General features: G+C 32.7%; 3 protein-coding genes across 4 annotated transcripts; all 3 read right to left on the bottom strand.

The window, feature by feature from the left end:
- Positions 1-355: 355 nt before the first annotated feature.
- LOC126750991 (putative gustatory receptor 98b) lies at positions 356-7,300 on the bottom strand. 2 transcript variants are annotated; one of them, XM_050462120.1, is made up of 5 exons: positions 3,157-7,300; positions 2,169-3,085; positions 1,601-1,677; positions 586-744; positions 356-518 (listed from the first exon to the last, which is right to left on the bottom strand). In XM_050462120.1, exons 2-5 carry the CDS (start codon positions 3,049-3,051, stop codon positions 420-422), a joined length of 1,218 nt encoding a protein of 405 aa, XP_050318077.1. In that variant the 5' UTR covers positions 3,052-3,085; positions 3,157-7,300; the 3' UTR covers positions 356-419. The 2 variants fall into 2 exon arrangements, with proteins under 2 accessions (XP_050318077.1, XP_050317247.1); XM_050461290.1 differs by having other exon boundaries at positions 2,169-7,300.
- Positions 7,244-18,685, bottom strand: LOC126767661 (kinesin-like protein Klp98A). Its single transcript, XM_050485586.1, has 14 exons — positions 17,825-18,685; positions 16,001-16,224; positions 13,115-13,428; positions 12,483-12,652; positions 11,995-12,415; positions 11,699-11,935; positions 11,134-11,646; positions 10,864-11,037; positions 9,404-9,526; positions 9,142-9,255; positions 8,890-9,074; positions 7,967-8,814; positions 7,710-7,885; positions 7,244-7,641 (listed from the first exon to the last, which is right to left on the bottom strand). The coding sequence occupies exons 1-14, from the start codon at positions 17,869-17,871 to the stop codon at positions 7,399-7,401; spliced, it is 3,789 nt and encodes a 1,262-aa protein (XP_050341543.1). The 5' UTR covers positions 17,872-18,685; the 3' UTR covers positions 7,244-7,398.
- A 2,079-nt stretch (positions 18,686-20,764) lies between these two features.
- LOC126762414 (solute carrier family 25 member 45) lies at positions 20,765-27,489 on the bottom strand. Its single transcript, XM_050479135.1, has 6 exons — positions 27,181-27,489; positions 22,097-22,209; positions 21,742-21,982; positions 21,556-21,670; positions 21,235-21,496; positions 20,765-21,168 (listed from the first exon to the last, which is right to left on the bottom strand). Exons 1-6 carry the CDS (start codon positions 27,215-27,217, stop codon positions 21,034-21,036), a joined length of 903 nt encoding a protein of 300 aa, XP_050335092.1. The 5' UTR covers positions 27,218-27,489; the 3' UTR covers positions 20,765-21,033.
- Between the last annotated feature and the right edge of the window lie 208 nt (positions 27,490-27,697).

The raw sequence follows: 27,697 nt of genomic DNA, 5'->3' as shown, positions 1-27,697 counted from the left end.
AAGCAATAATGATATGGAAAATATTTTTTTATGTAGATATACATATGGAGTTTGGAGTCAGTCCCGCCTCAAAGGCAGATTGTTAACGTAAATAGAAAATATCAGATTGCTATATTGAGAAATTCTATCAAACAAGATAGTCCCAAAAACTCCAAATCCAGTAAAATTACATATGCATATAGAGGTATCTAAATATATAAGTACTTTTGGCTCTAGTAAAGGCGTGATTATAGTAAAGAAAAGAAATCGAACCAAAAAATACCGAAGGCTTGTGCATTGGAGGTAATCTCCCCCAACCCTAACGTAGCGAAATGTTAAATAATTTAATTCAACTTTTACATGAAATTTCTTTCCGTTTGCATTTATTTTATTTCAAGTTAGTGCTTTGTACATGTTATCAATTGTTTAAAATAATCATTTTATTCAAAACGAATTCCGATATTCGATTTCTTCTCAGTTTCTGCTTGTAATTTAAATTGAATTAGTATAACAATATAAGTCGTGATTGTTAGACTTATCTAAATAATTATAAAGATAAATTTGTTTAATGAATTGAGAATTTTTCATTCATACTTATTTGCTCACCGCTCCAAAATTTTTCAAGTTTATGTCAAAGAAGCCACCACAGGTGAAGAGCATCTTTTGATGCATCAATTGAAGCGAATACTCCTGTAAACGCATATTGAGTTGCTCATCAATGCCCATGGTCTTCAACTTGTGCAAAATTGTACCGAAACGATTGTACTGTAAAAATAATTCAATATAATCGATACTTGTGTACATTTCAACAAAGGCATAAACTGAAAAAAGTAAAAATTCCGATTTTGAATTGAGATTTTTCAAAGAGGTTAATCCGTTGTTATTTTCTAGTTTAAATTGGCATATGCATTTTTCTATAAGGGTTAAAACAGTTTTAGATCTCGTGATCTGTCTAATCTTACTTGATTAAACTTTTTCGAATTGGAGTGTTTGTTACTATAGTAAAGTACTTTCACGTGTAGCTTCTCCTAATTGAAATTATCGTATGATCAATTAATACCGAAATCATTATTTCAAATTCCTGTGATAAATTTGATATTGAGTTGATTACTATTACAATTTTTACCACTCCACCAAAGCTCACGCCAATATGAATGAAATTTTTGATGAACGTCATTATTTAACAAAGTACATATGTACATGTGTACGAGTCAATCGTATTTAACGAGTTGTTCTTTTGAAGTAAGTTTTTTTATCTCCAAAGCAGTGCTCCGTGGCGTATAAGTAACAAATAATTCATAAGGTATATGAATGCTCTGTACATTTGATGCATAACTTTAACTACTTATAATTTTAGGTGAATATTTTTATGGAAAATCCTAGAAGGTCTTTATTGTAGAATGCTAAATTTTGTTTTAGAGTATCCTGTGTTCAATATTGCTTCTTTCCTTTAAAGATAAAAACTTGAATGCAAAAGATGAAAAAATCTTAAGAAATATTTTACATGGGACAAGTAAAGCGATTAAGGTACATTTTAAATTGAAAATAAAGAGATTGTTTACGTTCGATTATTTTTTTAAAGGAGAAAAATTATATATTTGTGAATAAATTAAAAACATACCTCATCAATGCAGCACTGACTTAGATAGCAGGGTATGAGCAAAGCCAGAATTATCATGACGGTGTATATTATGCGATCTAAATATGTATGTATAAATAAATTAAAATATTGCAAATTAGCGTTAAGTTTCAAAATATTTTTAGAAAATTTATTGGTATTTAAATCTAGAATCTTCGTGTGAAGTAGTTTCTTCACAAAAAGTAAATCTACAAAACATTCCTAAATGACATTAATCAGTTTTAGTTAGTATGAGAATGGTATACACATATTCAATGAGACTTTTTTGCCTCTTTTATTCGATTTTTTAGAAGCTCAATATAGTGATATTCTTAACTTTAATACCGAAATTTATTGAGTTAATTTCAAAAGTACTTATTTTGATAAGAAACGGGATAGTAATGAGTTTTTTTTTTTTTTGAACCGATTTGGAATGCAAAATAGACCTAAAGTGTAAATAGAAAGCCAATAGGAAAAACTCGTAGTTCGAAATAATTTGACTACACATATTTGTATAAATTGAATGACAGGTTCGAAGAAGATGCGTTTAAACATCGATAATAACACTTACATAAACGCAAATTTAAGTTATCACGTTCAAAATTGATGTAAGCCCAATGTATAGCTTGTATTATAGCGAATCCATTGATGAAGAAAAGCATAAGCATTGGAATGAAAAAATAGCGTTCAATTTGATTGAGAAGATTCCACACCCGTGCCAAAAGCTTCTGGTTCGTTTGCAAGTCATCGTATAAACTAAAACGCAGCTCCACTCTTTCACAGCGCACCAGCTCTCGTCTCAAATGTACCAACTGCTGCTGCACCAGTTGTAAGAGCTCCTGTATCGTTTGTACACTAATACAATACTCAACTCCTTTGAAATGGATTATTGTGCCGAAAAAAACAATAATTCCACGCTTAATTGGATTAAAATATTGAGTGTAAAGCATATAGCTCAGGTAAGGTACAAAAGTCGAAACCACCACGAACCAAATGCCAACACGAAGCCCCAAACGCCAGCGAAAAGATGCCAATGGAAAATCGGTCCTTAAGTGTTTTCGTATATCCGATTCTAGTTGGACAATATCATTGAGGACGTCGCGTAATAAATTGTGTTTGGTTAACGCTTGTACATATACCGTTATTTGCACTACAAGCTGTACGATATTAATGCCAATACTTAATACACAAGTCATAATATCCAAAGAGTTGCGCATCAAAAAACCACTGAGCAGCACATTATAGGTATAAGTGACCCAGAAGCTGATCACAAATTGCGCTAGCATATAAAGTACGAAAACTATGCGAATAATATACAAAATCCAGTGGCGATTTGTTGGAACCGCACGAAGTATATAATATGGCGGCATTACAACAGCAAATAATGAAAACGTCCATAAGTACGGCGCAATAACGGCAATTAAAGTTGACTCGGAAAATTTCATCAGCCCCATGTAAAGATTATAATAAAATTGTACTGAAAAGAAACTAAATTACGATATTGCTTAAAAAATCTTTATTTTGAAAATCAATACTACAAAAATCGCGCATAAATTTACCTTGGCCAAGCTTATCCTTCTTAAATGGGTATTAATTATGAATTTCTATAAAAAACTACACTCAGTTATTTCAGATTAGCTTCTGCAGGGGGAAAATTCTTCAGCAATAATCTTATGATGAATGCCACATAAGAGTATATAAATAAAACTAGTTTTTATTCTGTATTCTAAAATATTTCTAACTAAATGCGCTGAGTTCTTTGCATTTGGTATTCCTACGGCTCATCTGATATGTTAAAACTGCATTTAAAGTTACTCATACGACAAGTATAACAATTTGTTATCTCCACACATGCATGCATGTACATGTACTGTATTTACTTATGAAAGTATATTTGTATGCAAATTAATGATAAATGCGTTTAGCAAATTGAACAACCAATTAATCCGATGTCATATTGCATACATTCTATTTTTATGGCCCTCACATGTACATATATAAACAGGCTGTATTCGCGGCATGGAGTTAGTTGAGTTTTCCAAAGCTCTTCATTAGTACGACATAACTTAGTTTCTATAACCTACTGAACCTTCACAGATCAAATAAACTAAATTTATTTATAAAATGAGAAAAATAGTCAAAACTTTAATATACAAATGTATTGTACATACATACATACATGTATTACAATAGTACAAAAAATAATAATAACGCTTGTTCATTTATTTTTTAACCCAAGAGAAATAATTAGTGTTTGATCATTTGTATTCAGTACTTGAAGTCACGAGTCTTGGACGCATTATCAAGAGCATATTGTCTCCTCAGGAAATAGTTTTCCTATTGTTCGGTTATCTATTTACTCAATGAGTCGATATTAATAATAGCCTATTCAGGCTATAACTGTCCCTCTCCACTCAAAAAATGTTGGAAGTATTTACTTCTAGCCTCGGCTGCTTTTTCTGAACTGTAGGAGACATTGTTTGCCAGTCATGCAAGTCTATGTAAGTTTCACCATGATTTTGGTATGTCGAACGAATTTTTCTGGAACTACGTCGTAGTCGTTTGAGATAACTTCAAGAATTTCATTGAAATGATTTTTCACTTTTAATTGTAATTCGAGAGAGATTTCAGAATCGTCGAAAAATCTTTTTTACACAATGCCATCCTTGGTGTTGCACGACCGACTTTCAGAATATCAACAAGTTGGCAAACATTTTATCTGAAACGAATTGGATTTTTTGAAACCCGTGCATGAGCATGTGCTTTGTATTGAAATCATGATTGAAATGCAGACAAATAAATTATGGGCGAGTAAAAAAAATATTTTAAATACCAACAAGATGTGCTGCTCACGAATATGTAAATACGAACCTTACATATGCACATTTATTAGAACATTTTTAATTTTTCTTACTTTTATATGAAAGTTTTTATTTATATTATTTTTATTTTAGCTAAATACAATTATTGTTGATTGTAAAGTAATAGCTTAATATTAATATGCATGTATGTATTAGGGGCACACTTTTTTCTCTGCATTTAATAATACATATATAAGGTATATAATAATTGACATAATAAATAATTAAAGATGGTTGGGTTCAATTGTCTCAACGAAAAACATATTCCGGGCAGTCACCTGTAATATTTTTTACTTTAACTTTTACTTTTTAATTAACAGACATAGGGATATGAATGTATAATGGAATTAATGATATATAATTAACAAACACATAATAAGAACCCCCCTAGTACACATCAGAGCTCATTAACTTTGAAATAGCAAAAGGATGATTTTCGATTCAAGGTCTTGAAAGCTGAATATAGGCGTTGTTAGTATTATATTGAAATAAAATTAGCCACAATTAAAAAATAAAAACGAATTCACGCTTACCATTCAAGAATGTGATCTGAAAATTCACAAAATATCGATTTTTTACACCTCAAAATGGTTTAAAAATAAAGAACGCTACCAAAAGTTATCAACTTTAAATGGTTTAACCAATTTGACGCTTGAAATCATGCCGCATCTAGTGAGCTCTGCTACATATATTGCATATGCACACATATTTACAAGCCTTGTAGCATATATGTGTGTGTAATAACGCTATTTTGTGTGTATTTATTTAGTTGTATATATACATACATACGTTTTCTTTACTCTATACAGATACATATTTTATCCAACTATTAAGCAAAAAGTTTAACTATACCCAAGTATCTAATTGAACAGATGTCATAACTTTCCACCAAAAAAAAATATATTTTTATTTTAATACACATTTTAATTTCTAATGAAATGTAACAAGTTTGCACTGGTAGATGGAAGTTTCATTGAATTGTACTTCTAAGTAGGTTGTAATACAATAATTATTCTTACTTCTTCGAATGTAAGACACACAATTTTGTTTTTGTTTTTAAATAAAAATAAAATTGAACTTCCGTAACTCGAGTTTCTATAACTCGAACTCCTGAATTGGCAAGAGTGTTTAAAAGTAAAATTTCATATAAATTTCCTTACAGAAATCGAACTCTATGGTAAGTCGACTTTTTTGGGGAAATCTCACTTTGTAATCAATTGCACACGTAGTGCCGCGTGTATTTATCCCTTTAAATGTTACTATTACAGATTATATTGAGTGGGAAAATGCGATTTGCACCGCCGGATTTATAAAATACGATATTGTAAAACCGAATACTTCAGAGCCAACGAATATGACTCTTAGTCCCATAGAAAACGATTAGGATTCTGAAGAAGAAATTATACAACCGCCATCCAAACATGATGTGACGCATTTCTTTGTAATTTTAAATTACGAATTAAATACGAATATTAATACAACTGACGATTACTTCAAAACACTGAACGGATTAGAATCTCTTTTCACTGAAACAAACAAGCAAAAAATATTGTATGTTCATGAATAAACATAAAACTGATTCGAGGGAAGTTCAATTCCAATTACGCTTAGGAGTATGTCTTTAAAATAATTTTTATATACAAATTATTAATCTTTCGCAGGTTTTAATCACCGTTTAATACGAAAGCAAAAGCGAAAGCTTAACGTTGTAATGAGCATATTCTGAATATGGTGAGTTTAGATTAGGAAAACATTTTTTTTGTAGTTTTTATGCTAATTTCAAATCGTGTGCCAACAATTATACATTATTTTACATAATATTTTCAATCGATTTATATCTAATTGTCTGTATGTACACTGTTTTTACTGGTATCTAAATTCATACATATGTAGATTTTATTAACTATTAATCTAATATTATTAACTAATAGTATTGTTTACTCTACTGCTAAATCCTTTCTGCCTAACCTTTTAATATGAATAGATATTTTACTTTATTTCATAATATATGTTTAAATTATGAATATTTTTGTGTAGAAAATTTTAAAGACAATAAACGTTTCAAGTAAAGTTTAATATCAGTTTCAGTGGAATTATTTGCATAATAACCATAAAGACGCAATTTATTGTAATATATCTTTGAAAGTTTTTTAACTAAATGTACATGCTCTCTGTACATATTCATATGTATTTGCACTGTTATTTACACATTTTCTTTTTCGCCGTAATATCGAGAGATTAATCACAGTTTGTTTTGGAGTTTAATCTTATAAAATATGTATGCATAAATATGTACAAATTATTGTTTCATTTCACTCGTTTATTGCGCAAATATGTTTTTCATTAACATACTACTGAAAGTTTGTTTAAATTTTCAAAGTTACAAGGATCTCAACATGTTACACTCATATCAGGTACCGCAGCAATTAAGGTCGGCTTTGCAGATATTGGCGTAATATATTTGACCCATAAGGCATATTCTGTTGCTGAGTTGCAGTGTAGAATTTTCACAAAAAAGATCTGAATATACAGCAATTTGTTTTGGAGTTATTTCATGATGTTCGTTTTTTATTGCTCCGTTTTCTTAATCAAGTTTTAAACAAAATTTTATCAAATACAATTCTTACTTATACAATATTCTACTAAAAGTACAAAAAAAATTGGCATACATTGTAAATTTGTTGATTTTTGATTTCCATTTTGAAACCTGCAGTTTTACTACAAGTTGAAAATTTTCAAAAATACATGCATCACAATTTCATTAAGGAAAAAAAGTAAATATGCGTAAGTATGAAATTGAGGAACACTTTAGTTTATATATCGAAGTTCGATTGTGACATACGTATAACTATCTTTCAAAGTAAACATAACTTAACAAATAGTAAAAATAAATTAAAAGGCATACTATTGGCAGGATATAATTTAGCAGTAGAGTAACTATTATCCCGTCCCGTGCTTGCCGTTCTCGAACAAACCTTTCTTGAAAAAAGGTGACAGCTGAGACAGAGTAGCACGGGTGAGGCCCGGCCCGCCGGGTCCCTCATAAATAGGACATTGCGGAATTTTCGTGCAGACTACAAACAAACGTCGCAAATACAGTTCGAGTAGTCGTCTTCGATGCTTAGCCACCGATTCACTGTTCGATGAGAAAATCTCACGTCTTGGAAAAGGTAGGGCGCTGATCTACAATATACATCAGGAATTATAATATTTTGAATTGTAGCATTTATATTTATTACAGTTATACTTACTTTTGCTCCATAGCAATGCTTCATACTCAAGTGTAATTCTCTGAAGCGGCTGTAGCGTCGCAAGATATTTAGTTTACCATCAGGGAGAGCGATTCGCACTTCATATTCATAATGTGTTTGCTTTCCGGCGCCGCGTATAACAAAACTCGGAATTGTAATGAAGTGTTCTGCTTCGGCTGCAAAAAGAATAAAATGCGGCGAATTTACCATAGCATCATTAACATGAAATAAAGCTGAACTATTTGTATTCTACTTACGAAAATCTCTCATTGAAGGGCAAGAGCGAGTCATGCTGGGCACATAGGAGGACTCTTCCATACAATCATTCGCACTTAACTCGTAGCTCATGTCATTATCACGTTGAAAGTATGTACCACACTGATCATTCTCAGCATCACCCGGCGATTCCAGTAACTCCTTTTCCATCGCAATAAGTCTGCGTTGCAGTTCCTGTAGTTCCACGATCTGTTCATCTAGTTGCGACTTGCTCACATTCATTTCGAGATTCTTCATAATTAAGGCCTTCTGGTTGGCAATTTTACGCCTAAGCGCATGCATAGAGCAATATGGTCGGGGCACATCTGAGTTGCGACCCATTTCACATGACGAACATGATGCGCTATCCTCATCGGATGTACGTACAGCTGCACCATTGAATGTAGAGTTTGCGGTCGTTAAATCACTCTCGTTTAAGCCAGACTCTTCGCCAAGTCTATTGTCATTGTCCTTGGCTCTGCTGGTAACGAAACCATTGTAATACTGCTGTTGCTGTTGAGTCGTTCTCACTGAATCCAAATATACACCGCTATCGCTCATTATCGCCTTTGGAGATGCTGGATTGGGCGTTAAATTGTTGTTGCCCATCTCCCTAGTGTCAGATGGGTTGCTTATAATTGATACACTTGAAGACATGCCTCTCTCTGTGGTGCTTGCATCATCTAAATCTGCTGATGTCGCAGAGAGAGTGCTTAGTGGGCTAATCTGATCGTCGACAATCGTTGGCGAATTAACTGAAATATTTGATTGAGCTGTATGATAGGTATCACTAGCTATATTCGAGTCATCGGTGTTGGTGGAACTAGTTTTCGTCAAATTTAAATTCATTCTGTTAACAAGAAAAAGTTAAAATAAATTAGTCATGTAAGTCATTTCGATTATTAAGTTCATATATTTAAATTACTCGAGCTTTTTCTGCCGCATAGACTCCGAGTTGCTTTCATTTTCATGTCGTTCATTCTGCAATTTATCTAATTGTAGTTGTATTTGTAAAATTTTTTCATCTACTTGAGCAATTTTCTTTGTACTCTCATTCAGAATACACTCTTTTTCCATGATTTTTTCGTCTAATTTTCGAATTTCGTCATTCTGTAAACAAACAAAAAATTATTAGTGGAAACCATCATATAAGACTGTGCCGTTGTATTGGACTTACATTTCTTTTAACTGTGTCCTTAATAAATTGTGATGCAAATAAGTCCAGAGAGTCCGCAACTTGTAGTAATAATTGATCCGATAGTGGAGTGAACTCTTCTATTTTCATGCCAATCTAGAAATAAATTAATAGTTGTTTACTGATTTCATAAAAAATAAAAATATTTTATATCCGCGTTCCAACTTATGTTCTTTTTTATACTTTTCTCCATTATACTACTAAACCATATCACTAGAGTTTAAATTTTTATTAGAGCACAAACCTCGTCTAATTTTCCACAGTCTTGCAATTCCTGCAACTCTTTTGCAACATACTCGGAAAAATCTCGTTTCTTTGAATCAAGCTGTGTTTGAAATGCTGAAATTTGTCTACAGACAATATCAATCTAAAACGAAAAAGTTAAATAAATTATAAAGTAAATAAAAAAAATAAATCAAATAATAATAAAACAATCGAAAATACATAAATTAAATAATACTTCAAAATTTTAAATTTATATTTGGATTTTTTATACAAATAAAATTAACAAATTCTTCTTAATTGGCGCAGACACCGCTTACGCGATTATAGCCGAGTTAACAACAGCGCGCCAGTCGTTTCTTCTTTTCGCTACGTGGCGCCAATTGCATATTCCAAGCGAAGCCAGGTCTTTCTCCACCTGGTCCTTCCAACGGAGTGGAGGTCTTCCTCTTCCTCTGCTTCCCCCGGCGGGTACTGCGTCGAATACTTTCAGAGCTGGAGTGTTTTCGTCCATTCGGACAACATGCCAGCGTAGCCGCTATCTTTTAAATCGCCGAACTATGTCAATGTCGTCATATATCATCGTTCCATCGAATGCGATATTCGCCGTGGCCAACGCGCAAAGGACCATAAATCTTTCGCAGAACCTTTCTCTCGAAAACTCGGAACGTCGACTCATCAGTTGTTGTCATCGTCCAAGCCTCTGCACCATATAGCAGGGCGGGAATTATGAGTGACTTATAGAGTTTGGTTTTTGTTCGTCGAGAGAGGACTTTGCTTTTCAATTGCCTACTCAGTCCGAAGTAGCACCTGTTGGCAAGAGTTATCCTGCGTTGGATTTCCAGGCTGACATTGTTGGTGGTGTTTACGCTGGTTAAGATTTTTTTATTTTGTAATCCTCAAATAGCGGATTAAATAAAAAACAAATAATACTACAAAATATCAGAAGAAAAACCAGACATTGAGAAAATGGCCTTAAAATGATAGAAGTCATATCATTTTTTAACTCTGATTTTTGGATTAAAAATTAAATTTTTACAATTTCCGAATTCTTAATTAAAAAAAAATCGCAACTTTTAACAAAATAATTTTTAACTCTGTTTTTTGCATTAAAAATTAAATTTTTATAATTTCCGAATTCTTAACTAAAAAAAAACATCGCAACTTTTAACAAAAAAAAAATTAATAAAATTAATAACCTAAAAATCAAACAAAAGGCCTTAAAATGATGGAAGTTATGTCAATTTTTAACTCTGTTTTTTTGTATTAAAAATTAAGTTTTTAGAATTTCCGAATTCTTAATTAAAAAAAGCCGCAACTATTAACACAAATAATTAATAAAAATAATAACCTAAAAATCAAAGTCACAAATGCCGTAGTAAAACATATTACGTGTTTTGATTAAATATACCAGTAACTTTTCACTTTTCCCTCGCAACAGTTCTCCCTATGAATTACAGTTCAACCAAATTATTTTCGTACCTGCACTTTTTCATTATTTTTCTCCCACAGCAGCATATCTTTTCTGGCAAGTAGTTCCTGCTCCTGACAACGCAATATCTCCAATTTGTCCATTTCTTCGGTTTCCAAGCGTTTCAGCTCATCAGTCAGTTTTCGCACTTTCGCCTTATATTGGTCATGCATCTGCACGCGCTCCTATTAAAATTATTGAATTTGTTTTAATACAAATTAAATTGTAAGTTTAATACAATTTTTTTTTAATACAATTGCATTTTTGTTGCCCATACTTACTATATTCAACTGTTTTAAGGCATTCTCGATGGTATCGAGTATTTTGCGATTTTCATCTTGTAATTCTGGATCATCGCGCGACATCGGTTTGGTTGGATAGTATTGGCGTTCGGGGCGTTTAAATGGTGACGCATTCATGCTACCGCTCATCGAGTCTTCTTCCGAATAAAAGCTGGAGGTAAGCAGATTCTCACGAGATGACGTAATCAAAGACAATCGCGACATGTCGAGTTGCGAGCGACTCAAATCTTTACGCAGCTTTGCCGCTTCCGCTGGATTGTTGAAACGGAAAATATTAGTTCGACCTAACAAGATAATGTCGCCTTGGGAAATATGGGTTGGCTCATCGATGAGGTGCGCATTGAGCCAACATTGTGCACCAGGATACGGATGTAATATTACAATACCCTCTTGCAACACAATTCTACAATGTTGTGCGCATATACCATCCCCAATAAGCTCTATATCTTGTGGAGTTTCCGAATCATCAGTACCAATTAGTGTTTCACCCTCCTACAAAGAAAGCAAATATAGACTAATAAACACATTTTGTACAAATAAATACCTTTAAGCTGTATAAGGTTACGCCGGTGGTGACATCGTTATGTATGCCGATGAGATGTGGCATTTCCGAGTCTAAAACGACGCCGAGACCGGACTTTCGGAGACCCAAACTTTTCTGCTCTTGCAAAATTGATTGAGCTTCCTTCCACTTTTCAGTCCATTCTTCGGTCAAAACCTTCTCTTGAGCTTCCTTCTTTTGCAAATCCTCCAGGACTTTCAACGAAGGCTGTACAGTGTTCTAATGATTATAGTTTTTAAATAGGAAAAATTTAAACGGTGCTGTTATTTTACACTCACAATGTCTCCATTCAGCATGGACTTAAGTTTGTTGATCTCTTCTCGCAATTCGCGTATCAATTTTACATTAGTATCTTCATTAATGGTAGGCTTGTTGATGATATTCTTCGCCCGATTAGCATAGCGCAATGTGCTTAGCGTTTCACTGTAGTTACAGTCGGCCGGTGAGAGTGCAGCTATCATAATGGTTTTACTATTACCTCCTAAACTATCCTTTAAAAGCCATGTGAGAATTGAATCACGGTAGGGAATGTATAAAACTCGTTTTGTCTGCGCAGGGCTACTCGCTAGCGCGACTGTTGTGGTGCTGGTTTGCTCGGCTAAGGCTGATATTACACTACCCAATGTCACTAAGGACTTATTAATGTGTGCACCCTCTTTAAGACGTTGGCCAGTGGCGCCAGTGGCATTCGCTCGTTCACTAAACAAATGGAAATGTATATTTGAAGATATATAATGGTATTAGTTGCCAAACTCTCAAAACTTACCTGCCTGCCAAGTCTACCAAATGGATTTTGGAAACAGTTTCACTCGGCATGTCATTCATAAAAACGGCTTGTACGAAAGTTATAGTGAAAATTGCATGACTGCGACTACTCGTATCATTCATATTTGTACTGGCAGTGGTACGCTGAATATTACCGCGAGCAATGCATTCCTGAGAGAACGACAATAATGATTTTTAAAAATATTGGTATTAAAATTTAATTTTTTTCAATTCAATTTCTAATGAAAATAGGTTCATTATATTCGGTGTTGCGGATTTTTCAACTCAAAAAATTTTAATAAAATTTAATATTTCAAATTTGAATTGTAATATTGATATTAAAAGATCAATTTTCAATTTAATTCTGGTTTTGGGACGAGAAATTAAAAATCTAATTTTTAATCTTATAATAGTTGGTATTAAAATTATTAAAACTAAATATTATGGATTAAATTGAAAATCTAATTTTATGTCCCAAAATCGAGATTTTCCAATTTAAATTTTTTAATTTATCTTTAACTTTTTAATCCGGTAATTTTTTTTAGATTTATCATATGGTTTGAACGCTACAAACTTTTATAAAGTATAAGAAGAATTACATATGTATATACATACATATGTTATGTAATTTACCTGAATTTCCTCAAAATTTGAAACGGCGTGTTGGGAGAGATTTTCGACGTATGGTCCCAATGTGCGATGCTCACGAACACGCAATCCGTGCCCAGCACTATGTGGGCCTAGTAAATCCTTCACACGTTCATTGTAAATTTCCAAATAACTGGCGTGAGTCTTATAGCCTGTACCCGACTCTTGACCAACACGCATGCGTGCGAACAGCTCTTGACATATACGTGGTATCAATCCAGGATTGTCTGGTGTACCCATCATGGTGAATGTTTTTCCCGAGCCAGTTTGACCATAAGCGAAAACGCATGCATTATAGCCTGTGAAATTTAGTACATGGAAATTAAGAAAAATGTACATAACAGAAAAAAATGTGTACGTAGGTAGGCGTACGTGTATATAGATATTTAAACAATTTTTGGGTTCACTTTAATACATATGTATGGCGAACAAAAATTGCAATCACATCGCGCAGCGTAAAATCTCCTCCTCGAATTGCGCATGCGTATTTGCCTTTACGCTCAAGTCATACATTTGTAAGTACTATGTACCATACACATATGTATGTATGTATGTTTATACATAACATATGTATATACATATAGGTAGATTATTTACAATATCAGCTTCAAGTGGGCCAGCGAAAGTGCGGAAGCATGGCGGTGTTTAAAACAACGCACTGAATCCAACACGCACAGCTATTTCGCATAGCCAAATATTGTAATGAATGGTATAAGCTATGAACGTGCATCTGTACATACATATGTACATATATACATACCTATAAGTAGGGTTGCGAATTTTTTAATTAACAAATTCAATTTTTAATCCTAAAACCGCAATTAAAAACTGAAAATTTAATTCTTTAATCGCAAAGTCAGTGAAATTTTCATTCATGAAATTTTGAGTCATTTGAAATTATAAAACTATTTTTAAGTAAAATATTCGGCATTACAAAATATAAAAACTAATTTCAACATTTAAATTAATTTGATTGCGTTTTGAATGCATTATTTGTAGCCCAGTATATATGGTACCTACCACTATGTGTGGAGACTTTATATTACAAGAAAGCTAAAAACCTTACCTAAATTACAAGTTAATAAGAGCCAACTATATGTATAAATTATATAATCGACAAATTTTCAAATGTCCCTTTGAGTCTAATAGCCAATTTGAAACGTTTTTTTTTCTTTTGGAAATCCTTTGAATCTTAAATTAAAAAGTACTTCCTAATTCGGAAGGACTGTTAGATGATGAGAGATCCCTTTCACACACCGGCATGTCTAACATTGCATAGTTAATCCTTGTTTATATAAATTTACACCTTGGTCTGAAAATTTGTTGGCCCTAAAAATTAACTCTTTTAAAAAGTAAATGTAAAGTTATCAAAACATTACTTCTTATTTTCAATCACAGGTTTAAATTAGCGACTATGTTCGGTCTGTAATATTTTTGTTGTGATAGTAATGCAAAATAGTAGTGGGATGACAATTTGTAGTTGTATAAAAAAACGCTACCTATTTTGAATATATGACTATTATTTTCTTGCATTAAAGGGCATGCTCGTTCAATTACATATTTAATAATTTTGATTAAAATAATATTAAAACATTTTTCAGCAATGTCTACCTAAAAAGAATGTTTGTATGTAGTTAAATGGCTCATAACCAATTTGCTTTGTTCTTTATGAAGTGGAAAGCGCAAAAATTTTCAAGTCACACGCTTTTTTATATTCAGGTTATTCAAGTACAAGAAATGTATATTTTACTTTTTCCATGACTGTTTGTTAGTAGGAGGAACAAGTTCATTACCCTACTTATTTGCCTTTTTATACTAGAAAGCTCTAACAAGATATAAAGTCGACAAAAATGGTTACGATGACTACATTCATTCCAGTTTTTTTTAAATATCTCTATATATTTTAAATATTATCTTAATTTCTCATCTAGTCTCCTATGGAATGGTTATTCTTTTTTGAATGGCGGCTAAATTCACGAAAAACTCAATCACGCGCTGTTGTTAATGATAGTATGATCTCATCAGAGAGAGAGTTTCTCCCCATTGTCATTGTGGTGCTACGAAGTATACGCTATCACCAAATTTTAAATAATGAGAGGTTTTAGAAGTACAATAAAAAGTAAAAAAATGACAATCAATACAATATTATAGATACTCAAATTAATAAAACATGTGTTTGTGAATACTTAATGCTTGTGTAACTATATATATACAAACATATATATCTATATAGAGCCCGGCATTTTCAAAATTGCAGAGCATCCACAGCATTGTGTAGATACACTGAATAATATATGCAACTTTCAAAATTAGTCAATTGGGAGAAAGGTTGAGAGAGTGTTTCTTGAATTCGGAAATTAAATTTCTAAACAATTGAAATTATGCGTTATTATCCACTGTCTAATAAAAAAATATTTTTTTAAATATTCTATTTCAAAATTTATTATAATTGACTACATTAAGATACGAAGACCAATCATATAACTTTTGTAGAGGTGTAAATATTCCCTTAATTATTTTTGAAATAACTCTACAATAGTTCCGACTATGTAGATCCGACTATAATAATGCCGGATTTATAAACAAAAAAATTTAAATTTATTAAGCTTTCATTCAAATTCCAATAACGTTTTTGATTACAGTTTGTGTACACATATACACATACAAGTATGTGTACAAACAATGGCGACAAATAACTTTTACATTTTGTTGCCATTTTTTCTAATATTCACAAGCACATTGGTTAAATTTCGACAGCGTACGTGCAGCGTGTGACTCTTCGGTGCGTTACATTGCAATTCTGTTCACATAGTTATGCAATTAAAATATAAATCACTGCTCCTTTCTATGTTCAACATTTGTTTTACTCACCTTCGTAAGCACAGTCGATGACATCTGTGCCCAGATCGCTGTAAACCTCCTCTTGCGTTGCAAAGTGACTGTCATGCTCATCAAATGACCAGTAAGAGTAGTCAAATGTGAAGTCATGATGATTATCGCGTCCAACGTCGCGTATGGATTGCAATTTTGGTTTTAAGAGGCGTGTTTTCTTACCATCCATTTGCACAATGAGCTGAGCATCCATATCGTTTTCACTATAATTAAACATGATAACTGGTATTAAATCTATGCAATAGCTAAACTTATATTTAACATATCTTTCACTTTTAAATAGTTTCACGTACAAACATATAAACAAACGTTTTTGCTATTAAAAATTTAAAAACCTTTAAGTACTTCATGATATTTACTTATATTTTTCATAGATTGGGAAAATTAGATAAATACAAGATAGCTCGCTAACTTCGGCTACACCAAAGTTATAACACCCTTTACTGGTGCATTTCTAATAGAATAAAATATTATAAAAGCTCTTTATCTTGATTTAAATCGGTCAGTTTGTGTGACAACTTTTTGTTATAGTGGTCCGATCAAAACACATTCTTTGGAGATTGTAGCGTTGCCTTGGACAACAAACTATGTCAAAGATAATTTGCAAAGTTTCTATACTAGAACTTGATTAAGGGTCTGATATCGGTGATTCTGACAAATGAGCACTTTCTAGGAAAGATTGCAGTGTGTGCATCATGTTAGTTCGATATTTTTAAAACTGGGGAACTAGCTCTCATATATGATATATCAAAAGCGGACATGTCTAAATAGATAAATATGTATAAACTTCCAAGGTTTTTTTCTTTGTGTTACAAGTTGTGTGAAAAACTTAATATATAAATGGAATAAATAACTTCGTTATTATTTTAATGAATCAATATAAAATATTTTTAAATAGGTTTTGGTGTTCTGAAACCAAATTTTTAATGAGATTTTAAATCTCGATCCATATCACCTGTCCGAACCAAAGGTTCTGTAGGTGTCAGTGAGTGCTTCGTATACTGAACCAAACCGAATTTACAAATATCTGAAAAATCGATTTGTTCAGCAACACAATCTATAACTAAACGTTCTATTTACATTTGTATGCTATGCAATTTGTTTTTATTTGAAACCCGTATTCCTCAATTTATAAAATATGCAGATTACATTAGATGATAAAGTTGAGATCTTACATCAATAATACGTCAATAACTATTACAAACAAATAAAATACATTAAAAGTTCAGAAAGACATGATAACCTAAATAAACTAAGCTGGTACAAAATACTTTTTCAAATGAGAACATAAAATGTTAATATGACTTTATCATGCCATACATGTAGACAAAAAGCGGAAATATCGCTATACAATTTTAAGGTAGAAATACGCTTATTTTTTTTCAAATAAATGTACAAATATGTATATTTTTATTAATATTTTTTTAAAGAATTATGTATATATAATAACTATTACTAATAGAATAAATCTGTAAGCATCAACACAATTTTTTCTATTAAGTTTTATTTAAAAAACATATGTTCCTACGTATGCTTTTAGTCTTAAAGATGTTTGTGTATACAAACCTGAAATACGTGCGGACAAACAAATAAAGTATACCTAATTAGCATTCACAGATTTGTTTCAGGTGTGCATTGGGCATGTTTCTCCGTTAGTAATGCGTTACCTAATTATAACCTCTATATTAAATTTTTTTTAATAATGACCATCGCAAGATTTATAATTGGAACTACGTATAAAAATTAGCACATAAGTATGTACATACGGGCTAGCTATGCAAATATGTAAATGAAGGTACGTACCGCGCATTAAAGGGGCGAACACGAACAGCAACCTTTAGTGACGACATCTTTGAGTTGTTTTGTTGTAGAAGATTCGGTTTCCCAAACAAGTTTACACTTCTCTGAGTTATTGCCGAATACGTATAGTTAAGAGTAAAAAAAAATAACTATACAACTTTTTTATAAAGTCTTTGAACGCAGCTCAACAAAATGTGGGTAATGATTAGGTGAAGATTCCGTTTTAAAGGCACAGTAATTTTTTTAAGGAAGGACGGTAAAATGGGTCTTGCAAAACCTGGGTTTGCATTAACTTTAAATCAATTTACATAATTATTGGCTTATTTTGTCAATTCCGGTATCAATAATGGTAATTGTAACAATCTTTATATGAATATTCGTAAGCATATTATTGTATAATCATTTGTTTTTGATTATTTGCTTATTGTTTTAAACAAAACTTTTTTACACTTGTTTCTTATATGTTTTAAATATATTTTGGTTTCTTTTCTCATATTTTGATTCTCTTTATCTACCCCTCCTTCGTGTGCTCTAACTATAGGCATTTTTCACAGATTCTATATTTCATCAACAAAATCGATTTAAATCGCACTAAATAATTTAGCAAAATATTTCAATATTAGCAAATCACATTCTACATAATTAAGCAACACAAAAGAAGCTGGTAGAAAAATAACTTTAACTTTTATTTAATGCAAGCCACGTTACTCCGCTATACACTGGCGTTCACCGCCACCCAAAAAATTAACTGACGATTCAATCGCGAAGGCATACACGATGACTATGCTCTAAACTTCCCAACATTCGCGTTGTACAAATGATTCATTCCGTCGGCTCCTCCGCCTCTTTGGATTCATTTCGGAAGCAAACTTCGCTGATATTATTAACGCCAATTTGCTTTGCATCTCTTTATATTTCTACTTGTCTACTCAACTTTTCGTTTTTGTTTTGGTTTTTGTTTCGTTGCGTTGTGTGCTGTTTTTACATTTGTTGACTTCGTCTGTACGCTAGAGTTGCCAGTAGCATATACTATTGAATATTTAGTATTTCTTTTTTTCCTCAGATAAATACTTTGGGGTAGTAGGGTTAATTCTTGTAAAGCAAGACCTATTTTTTTAATGAAATAGTAAAATCGATTTTTAAAAATACCAATGTTATATTGTATAACATTTGAAAAATAAAGAATCAAAATCTGACTGAGATATTGTAATTATAGAAAAGTTGAATTGCAATGGCCCTTTAAAGTGCCCATACACGAGCACACAAGTGCGTTCGATCGGTATGAATTCGTTTGCCCATACACGACACACAGATCCATTTTGCGTTCGTTCTTCACAGAGTTAACATATGCGCAGGCAAGCGGAACATTTCTTGGAATTTATTTCTAATGTAGCATTTTTATCTATTTCTTTGTATTTCGTTAATAAGTTATTCCAACTTTTATTTTTCTCAATTTTATTTTTATATTTATCACTTTTCGTTTGCCAAATTGCCAATTCATTTTTTATAAGATCAATAAATTTGATACGAAATCTTTATTATCTCTACTTTGAAGCGTGATTTCTCGGTTTTTCATTTTTACGATTATTCTTAATTGGCGGGCAGGATAGAAAAAAAACTAAACGTCGTATGGAATTAGGGCAAAGTTAATTATCATTGGCATAAAATTATCTTCTATTTAAACTAAAAAAAATATTAAGAAAATTCAAGTTTTAACATATTTTTAAACATCATAAAGTAAAATTTTTTTGGTCAAAAGCCACTATTTATTCATATTTTAAAAAAATTTTAAATTTTACACTTTTTTTTTGGAATTTTCTTAGTTTAACTATAAGATAAATTCATAAAAATATGCTTCTCTTTGAATTTTTTGTTTCCGATAGAAATTGCGACCTGCATCCTGCCCGCCGTCCGAAAAATGTACATGCGAGATGCAACGGGCAATTGCTTCCCAAAGGCAGAATATCAAAGATTTCGTATCCAAAAAATGTGTGAAAGATGTTCAATTATATAACTATAAAGCCTAGAAATTTCGCTTGAATCAATTATTTCTTTCCCTCCCAAAAAAATCTTCAAAAAAATCGATTTTTTGAAGCCTCGAAAGCAGGCTCTCCCTTTAACACTTGCCATTGTCCGCGATCTTCACTGTTCGGCGACACGAGAGAAATGAGATTTTGTGCGCAGACAACGTCATACACAATACACATGTTCGTTAGACAATCGCTTTGATCAGGTAACGCAGGGAGTATAAGAAAAACTTCGTCAATTTTGCAAGGGTCGACTTAAAATTAAGATACAATTTTCTTGAGATATTTATATCAAAAAAACCCAAACTCCCGCTTAACGATCCTTAAAGCAACTGAAGGTTTAAGGATTTACATATAGAGAGCAAGAACTTACAACCCACCGAGTGGCAATGATTAACACTAATATAGTATACGAAAATCGTATATTTAAGTTTGTTAGTCTTTCATATGTACTAGTTTAATAGTCAGTAATTTTTAAAAGCTGTCCCAACAACAAAGAGTATATTTAAAGATTGGAAGCGGACATTTTGAAATTTGGATCTTGTAAATTATTTGCATACTTCTTAAAACGTGTACCAATTTTATATTTTATGTGTTTATATACATACATTTATATGTGTATATATATATGTATGTATATTCCCAATTAAAGAAACTCGTGTGGAGCAATTAGCTGTTTTTTTGCAGGCAAGGAATTCTACACCAGGGAATTTAATTTTATTTTAAATTAATTGCCAAATTTGTCCCTCTACTGCTTTCTGAGTATTTTCCATAACAAACACATCTTGTTAAAAAATCTAAACAACATATGACCTTTGTGTAAAATATGTATATCAACAAAAGTAAGATGCTATATAATTATTAAAAGCAAATGCGGTTTCCATTACTAACACCCAGAAATCCAAAAATATATGTATATACTTTTACAAATTTATATTTTTTGATTTATATAATTTATATATTTTTTCCAATTTATATCTTTATGTAAAAATATATAAAGGTCCGAAATTAAAAGTCTCATTAAAGAAGAAAATAAATAGGAAGAATTGGAAAAAATAACAGTAAAATAAAATTAAAAGTCACGGTATCCAATTTCAATATTGTGATTCCATAATCCGCGCCATCACATATGTACATATGTATGTATGTATTTGTGTAATGTATTAAAAGAATTGGGTTTCAATCTCAAATATAAGAGTCATTTAATTTGTGAAACCATTCCAAAGCATATTCGTATCCTAAAAATGTTGCTGCATTTACGGGCATTGCACGAACCACTAACATCCAACTGCCACGGAATAAACGGCGCCATCCATATAGCTACAAGCGTACCATTATTAAATGATTGATAAAAATGTCCACAATTTTTTTTCGAAAAAGGCTTACTTTAAAATTTTTCACCAAACAATGCCTGATGTTACGGTATTGTTTATTACTCTCCGCTTGCATTATAGTCTTCACCACATCGAAAGGAATCACACACACCCATGAAAGAATGCCAGCCCAAGCGCCCGCCAATGTTGTCACAAGAAAGTCAACATTAGAACCTTCATTTGACTTTCGACGTTTACGGACCAACGGTGTAGTTTCTAGGAAATCAACAGTTTGACGGTACACCATCATATAAATACCGTAAGGAAACACATCGCTGGAAAAATCGAAGCATTAGTGGTTTTAAACATTAATTTAAATATATTTAGTTATTACCGACACATCATAGGTAGCAAGCCTCTGTACAATCCAGAAACTCCGTCAACTTTTATAACTTTTTTAAAAACACCCCATGGTGTTCGCCTTTGTCCGAAAATATATTCATTATAATCTACATGTGTGTAATACATTAAAGATACAGATTAATATTTTTTATTTTGAGATAAGCCGATCAGTACTTACAACAATGTGTCTGAAGTCTCACTTTGACCAACTCAATAGGACATGCTATAAAAGATTGCACAAAGCCGGCAATGGATCCAGCAATGAACATATTTTGATACTCCAACTGTTCGCGCTGATAATCACTGTGGCAAACACGGCGTAGTTGTCTCAAATGATTGCCATAGATACCGAAGAGTATTGAATTAATGGCGCCCGTTGTGACGAACGGAAATAGCATCCCTCTGTAAAAGCCATTTAACTTTAAAAAGTTTATTTGAATATTAAGCTTTTCTACTCGTACATATGTATATGTATATGTATATTTGATGGCAGATAGTAATTGCTGTGCACTTAAGTGAGCACAGGAACTTACCCCATTGTTACGATTATAGATTTGACGTATAGCCTTTGGTACTGATGAATTCGAAGCTTGTTGCCATGTTTTAATAGTGTCCAAAGGATGACCGATGAGAACTCCGCATGCCCCTATCAAATTAAAATATTTATTTAAAAGAGGTTTTCTTTCATTGTTACTCTGTTTTTGTATTATAAATAGGATTCGCCTATACTAATTGTAAAATATAGTCGTTAAGACTACATGAGAGAAAGTAAGCCCAAATCCTCTGTAAAGACTGTGTGAATTTTGACTATAATATACCCTGAACAGAGTATAATACATTTGCTATGAAGTTTATAATATCCAGGAGGAAACTTTGGAGACACTATAAAGTATATGCATACTATATAAAATACGCAGCTCTGCAAAAATGAAAAATATATCCAGGGATCCAGCGAATTTCGATGCTTCGAAGAGTCCAGATAACGATCTTATTCATGCAAATGTTGGATGTGCTCTTGTTTTTAAGATAATTGCATTGAAGGTGCTTTCCAAAGTAAACAGGACTTAAAAAAAAATAGACCAAATGGTTTTTTCGGCAAAATCAATTTATTTTATTCAAAATAGTCTCCTTCTGCTTCAATACAACTTTTTGCACGGTAAAAAAGCATGTCGAATCAGTGTTTTAGCTCGTTGGCCAGTATGACCGCCAGTATGCCGGTGCAAGCCTTTTGAATGGCCTCTACGTCTGCATAACGCTTTCCTTTCATGGGCAAATGCATTTTTCCGAAAAGGAAGTAGTCGCACGGTGCCATATCAGGTGAATACTGGGAGTGGTTAATGATTCGAATGTTGGATTCTAAGCAATTTTTGATCGTCAGTAAATTTGTGCGGAACAAACCGTGCACACACCTTTCGTAAGCCTAAATATTCAATCGATAAATCGATGTTTTGGAGATGTTCAATTCCATTTTCATGAATTTCAATGATGATTTGGGCTGATTTTTGATGAATTCACGCACAGTTTCGATGGAATTTCCGGTGATCACGGATTTTAGTTGGCCCACATGTTGATCGTAATTTATGTCCTCACGACCACTTTGCAAACGTTGAAACCACTCGTGCACTCTGCTACGGGATAGGCAATCATCGCCATAAACTTCATAAACTTTTTTCATCAATTGAAACGTTTCGGTAAAAGTTTTACCAATTTTAAAACAAAATTTAATGTTAGCTCTTTGTTCGAAGCTCATTTTCGCACCGACAACACAAACTACTGACACTTAAAACGCAATAACTTCACTTCTAATCAATGAAATGTCATGAAATTCTCACTGGACAATCAATAAATCTCAGCTACTTGCGAAAAATTTGGTGGAACGTTTTACGTTTCTTTTTAATCAAAAGTGAATAGATATCTAGAATTACAGACTACAAAATTTTCTGTTTTACCTAACGGAAATTTCGCATTCGTTTCTAAAGTAATTTCCCTACTCAGAAACAATGATATTGTGAAATATCCAGAATAAGAGGGTGAAACCAGGGTCCGTAATAGTTATGGGGAAATGAGCAATAAATAAAATTTAATAGCTATTGTTTAATTTATATTTTTTTCTTCACAAAATAATCCCAAAGGCGGGATTTTTTTTTGTTTACATACACATTAAGCCAGAAATGGGCCTCATCGCCAAACAAAAATTGGCTCAAAAATGTCGGATCTTCTTGGAACTTTTCAAGAGCCTCTAGAGCGAAGCGATGTCGCTTGGGAAGGTCGAACGGTTTCAGTTCTTGCACAAGCTGTAATTTGTACGCTTTCAATTTAAGATCCCGACGTAAAATGCGAAAAGCCGATGCGAATAGTACGCTCAGTAAACCGATTATTTTGACCATAAGTTGAGTGAAGCGCGCGAAACACTTTCTTCACAGAACGTGAATTTTCGTAATAAAGTTGAATGATTTGTAATCGTTGTTCAGGCGTAAGTCTTTCCATGATGAAATGCCAAACAATACTGACAAAAAAAAACATGACCGCATATCAAAAACTGTCCTCATTTCTAGGGCAACACAACCACTGTAGACCAGTGTCACAAACTGTCTGACATCTTATGCTTTATTAAATGCACGAGTGAAGGATATTATGCTTAGTTGCAGCCGTACGTCTAGTAAAAATGTTTTCATGTTTTAGGTTTCCTTAAAGGTTTTAGAGCTTATTTAAAATTTACTTACTCTCCAAACTTTTACGCTTTCTAAACCGTATTTGACGGCTGGTTTACAATCTACATTTACTTGCTCCAGATTTCACCCAACCTATTTTTTCGAACCCAACCGTTTGTTTGGCAAGAAAAACAATTGCTTTGTATTCCCCGAATTTCTATGTAAAAAATTATTGTCGGTGTCGCGAGGTATATACATACATACATTGTACATTGTTTGTCATGGGCGTTTGAACTTGTGAGTTGTTTATAGTTAGTGTATTAAAAAATGTCAACAAAACAGAAAAAAGCATTGCAAATCAGATTAAATTTACGAAAAGACGCCACCTGGCCGAAAAATAGCTGAAAACCATTGGAATATGCTAAATCACAAAAGTCTTGGATGAATTCAGACGACTTCGGGAGGTACAATCGTTATTGTCCAAGGTGGGTGGTGTTGACGACCGCAGTAAAGACATCGAAAATTGGAACAATAATCAAAATACGGAAGACGATGCAGATTTCGAAGTTATCGAGGAGAATATGCAACAAGTGCTATGAAAACAATATTGATGCAAATCAGATATCACATCCTATTAATATGCTCACGAAAATTGTCGGAGCTATTACACAAAATTACACAAAAGAAAAGAAACAAACAAGTCTCGACCGCTTCTTTAAACCAGCCTTTACAAATTAATATGTACATGTGTATGTATAAGTATAATGTGAAAAGTACAAATCAAACCTATGTTTCTGTTTTTGTTGTTCTGTCCTGCCAATAAATTGAACATAATATAACACCAAAATTATGTTTATTTCCGAGTTTTTTTTTCAAATTCGAAAACCCTTTGGAAAAGGTAATATTTCGGAATTGTAAAACACTCTTGGGATATTTTGGTTAACTTTTTCGCGATTCTACTGTATTTGATTATGCCATAGACTGGTTTTGAAAGGATGGCTTACTGTAGATATTCACTATTTGTAATATTCTACAAATGCAAATTTAGACTCTAGTTGTTAGTGCGACCACCTACAGCGGCAATATTTACATACATATCAGGCAGATGGGAATCCTTATTTAATTAACACGAACTATTTGTAAAACATTAATTTCTAAGTGATCTGTGCATATGTACATTCATATGAACATAGCATACATTTATACTCTTGTAACATGTTGCCGCAGCGTATAATAGTTTTGTTCACCTAACGGTTGTACGTATCACCTAAAAGTAATCGTAATAGATATAGGATTATATATATAAAAGATCAAGATGACGAGGCGAGTTAAAATCCGGGATCGTCTCCTAAACCACTAAAGCTACAACGACCAAATTTGCCTAGCACAAACTCCTACCGACAGTGTGAAAATGGCCTCTCTCCATATAACTCTTCATATAACGGTACTGTTAAAAACTACCAAAGGCTCAAAAAATTAATAACTAAATACGCCAGAGAGATTAAATTTTACCTCCAACATGGTATGAAAGGGCTTTATATATAGGATTCGGTGAAAAATTAGACGATGGACGTGGCACCACTCACTTTTTGAAGCCTACTTCGTCCTACTTCCCCTATAGCACAATTTGAAATTCCATTTGATTCTTTCAGTTTCCAGTAGACAAATCAATAAGGTATTAAAATAACGGGATAATAATACCGTTAAAGTATGCCACCTTATGACCAAAAATTGCCCAAATCCAACCAAACCTGATCAATTCTCTAGTGAAGCCCAGTATTTATTGTATACAATTGATTTTCGGAGGGAATACTTTCCTGGTAATAGTAACTCTGTGCATCAAAAATGGGTTAAATCGAATGAATACTTCCCTGAGCCCTCATATACCCAATATAAAGATTTTCGTACTTCCGGGTGACTTTATACCGTATATATCGGCAAATATGTTAGTTATCTTAACAAAATTAAGGGAGCGTGTTTTACTCATAACAGTGTATCTTTATGCCTAAAATAGATAAAATAGAGCGAAAACTTGATCTAACCCCCATAAAACTAATATCGATTCGATATTACTCCCAACTCCCAAATAGGACACATAATGATTTTCGTTTTTCTAACAAACCTTATGCCGAATATGTCGGCATGAGTTGTATAGTATAGATATATATGTACATATATATATAAAATTGCTTAAATTCCGGTCCTCTGTTTGACGTTTTAACCATACCATAAAGTATTTCCCTGGCTTTGAATACTGCAAGTTTCAAGAGTGTAAAATGTTCCGTTGCACCCGGACTTAGCCCGTCCTTACTTTGTTTAATTCATATTTTCCTTTACAAGTGTGCACAAGAAAATCGCATTTCGAATTCTAGCACCTGTTAAAAAAACAACAAAAAAAACAATATTTATTTATGCGACGCGGCCACATGTTAATCAACAGATGTAAGTACGTAGGTAGATATGTATGTACATATGTATGTCAGTGTGGGTAGAAACCGCAATTAGAAGAGTGCCTCAGAGAAAGTAGGTTTCTGTTTCAAATGCCAAAAGATCAGGGGCGCCAGTCATGAACTTGAACAAGTGTGCAGGCGGATGAAAAGCGAATATTGAAAATACGATGCCCGAACACGTGTAGCGGCGATGGATCGTTTTCGGGAGGCTAGATAATTTTTGAATTTCATTAACTTAAGCGAGCGCATATGTGTGTATTTGTGGATGTAATGTAATTGCAGGTTTGCAATTTAATTGTTTGCACTCCTACTCACATAGATATATCCATATGTATGTATGTATGTGCGTTTATATGTACATTTGTGTAACGGCACATGTATTACATTGCATCACAATTTAATCAATAGCGAAAATTGTATGAATATCGGGCAATTCCAACAAATTAAATAAATTAGTAAGCAATTTATCGAATATAAATAATATTCAAATATTGATTATTTTACAATTTTACTCACCACCGACGCAACCAGCGCCAAAATCGTCCAATTTCATTGTAAGTGCGCTGTTGAGCAATTTCAAAATAAAATTTGCGTATACCAAGTAAAATCTTGTCTTTAGAACATCTAACTATTCCATAAATGCTGTCGCTTTTCCACTTTCACATCTATTACATATGTACACAGACTGACTTTCTACCATTAATTAATATTTTTACTTCGCTCCGATCCGATATCTGGTGTTATTTTTGCGCACAAACCTACAGAGCACGCGAATAAATGATGCACTGTCAGGTATTCAAGAGTGATTGTTGCAACATGTCAAATACAAATGCGAAATAAGCACAATGCATTTTTCAAACTTTCAAAAGCTTTGCAAGCTTAACTGCTTTCGCCGCGCAATATGTGATCAATTCGTTCTAATTTAGGAATATTTGTACACGATGCTGAGGCAAGTTTATTTTCTAATTTATGTATATGCCTCAATGAAACAAGTGATCAAATTTTTAACAGTTTAGTAAATAATTGTTGTTTG

The sequence above is a fragment of the Bactrocera neohumeralis genome, chromosome 2 (assembly GCF_024586455.1).
Source record: "Bactrocera neohumeralis isolate Rockhampton chromosome 2, APGP_CSIRO_Bneo_wtdbg2-racon-allhic-juicebox.fasta_v2, whole genome shotgun sequence".
Taxonomy (NCBI): domain Eukaryota; kingdom Metazoa; phylum Arthropoda; class Insecta; order Diptera; family Tephritidae; genus Bactrocera; species Bactrocera neohumeralis.
Note: the sequence above shows the minus strand (reverse complement) of the source record. Positions and strands in the feature narration are given on the sequence as shown.

Bases quoted from the DNA above. Each gene is read 5' to 3' on its own strand.
- LOC126762414 (XM_050479135.1), bottom strand. From the start codon at position 27,217: ATGAAATTGGACGATTTTGGCGCTGGTTGCGTCGGTG. The intron at 21,983-22,096 runs GTAAGTTCCTGT...AACTTTTTAAAG, and splicing joins TCTATAATCGTAACAATGGG to TTAAATGGCTTTTACAGAGG. The intron at 21,671-21,741 runs GTAAGTACTGAT...ACACACATGTAG, and splicing joins GAGACTTCAGACACATTGTT to ATTATAATGAATATATTTTC.
- LOC126767661 (XM_050485586.1), bottom strand. From the start codon at position 17,871: ATGTCGTCACTAAAGGTTGCTGTTCGTGTTCGCCCCTTTAATGCGCG. The intron at 9,075-9,141 runs GTAAGTCCAATA...GTTTGTTTACAG, and splicing joins AGGACACAGTTAAAAGAAAT to AATGACGAAATTCGAAAATT. The intron at 7,642-7,709 runs GTAAGTATAACT...TGTATATTGTAG, and splicing joins AGCATTGCTATGGAGCAAAA to ATCAGCGCCCTACCTTTTCC.
- LOC126750991 (XM_050461290.1), bottom strand. From the start codon at position 3,051: ATGGGGCTGATGAAATTTTCCGAGTCAACTTTAATTGCCGTTATTGCG. The intron at 745-1,600 runs GTATGTTTTTAA...TTATTTTTACAG, and splicing joins GTCAGTGCTGCATTGATGAG to TACAATCGTTTCGGTACAAT. The intron at 519-585 runs GTGAGCAAATAA...ATAATTATTTAG, and splicing joins ACTTGAAAAATTTTGGAGCG to ATAAGTCTAACAATCACGAC.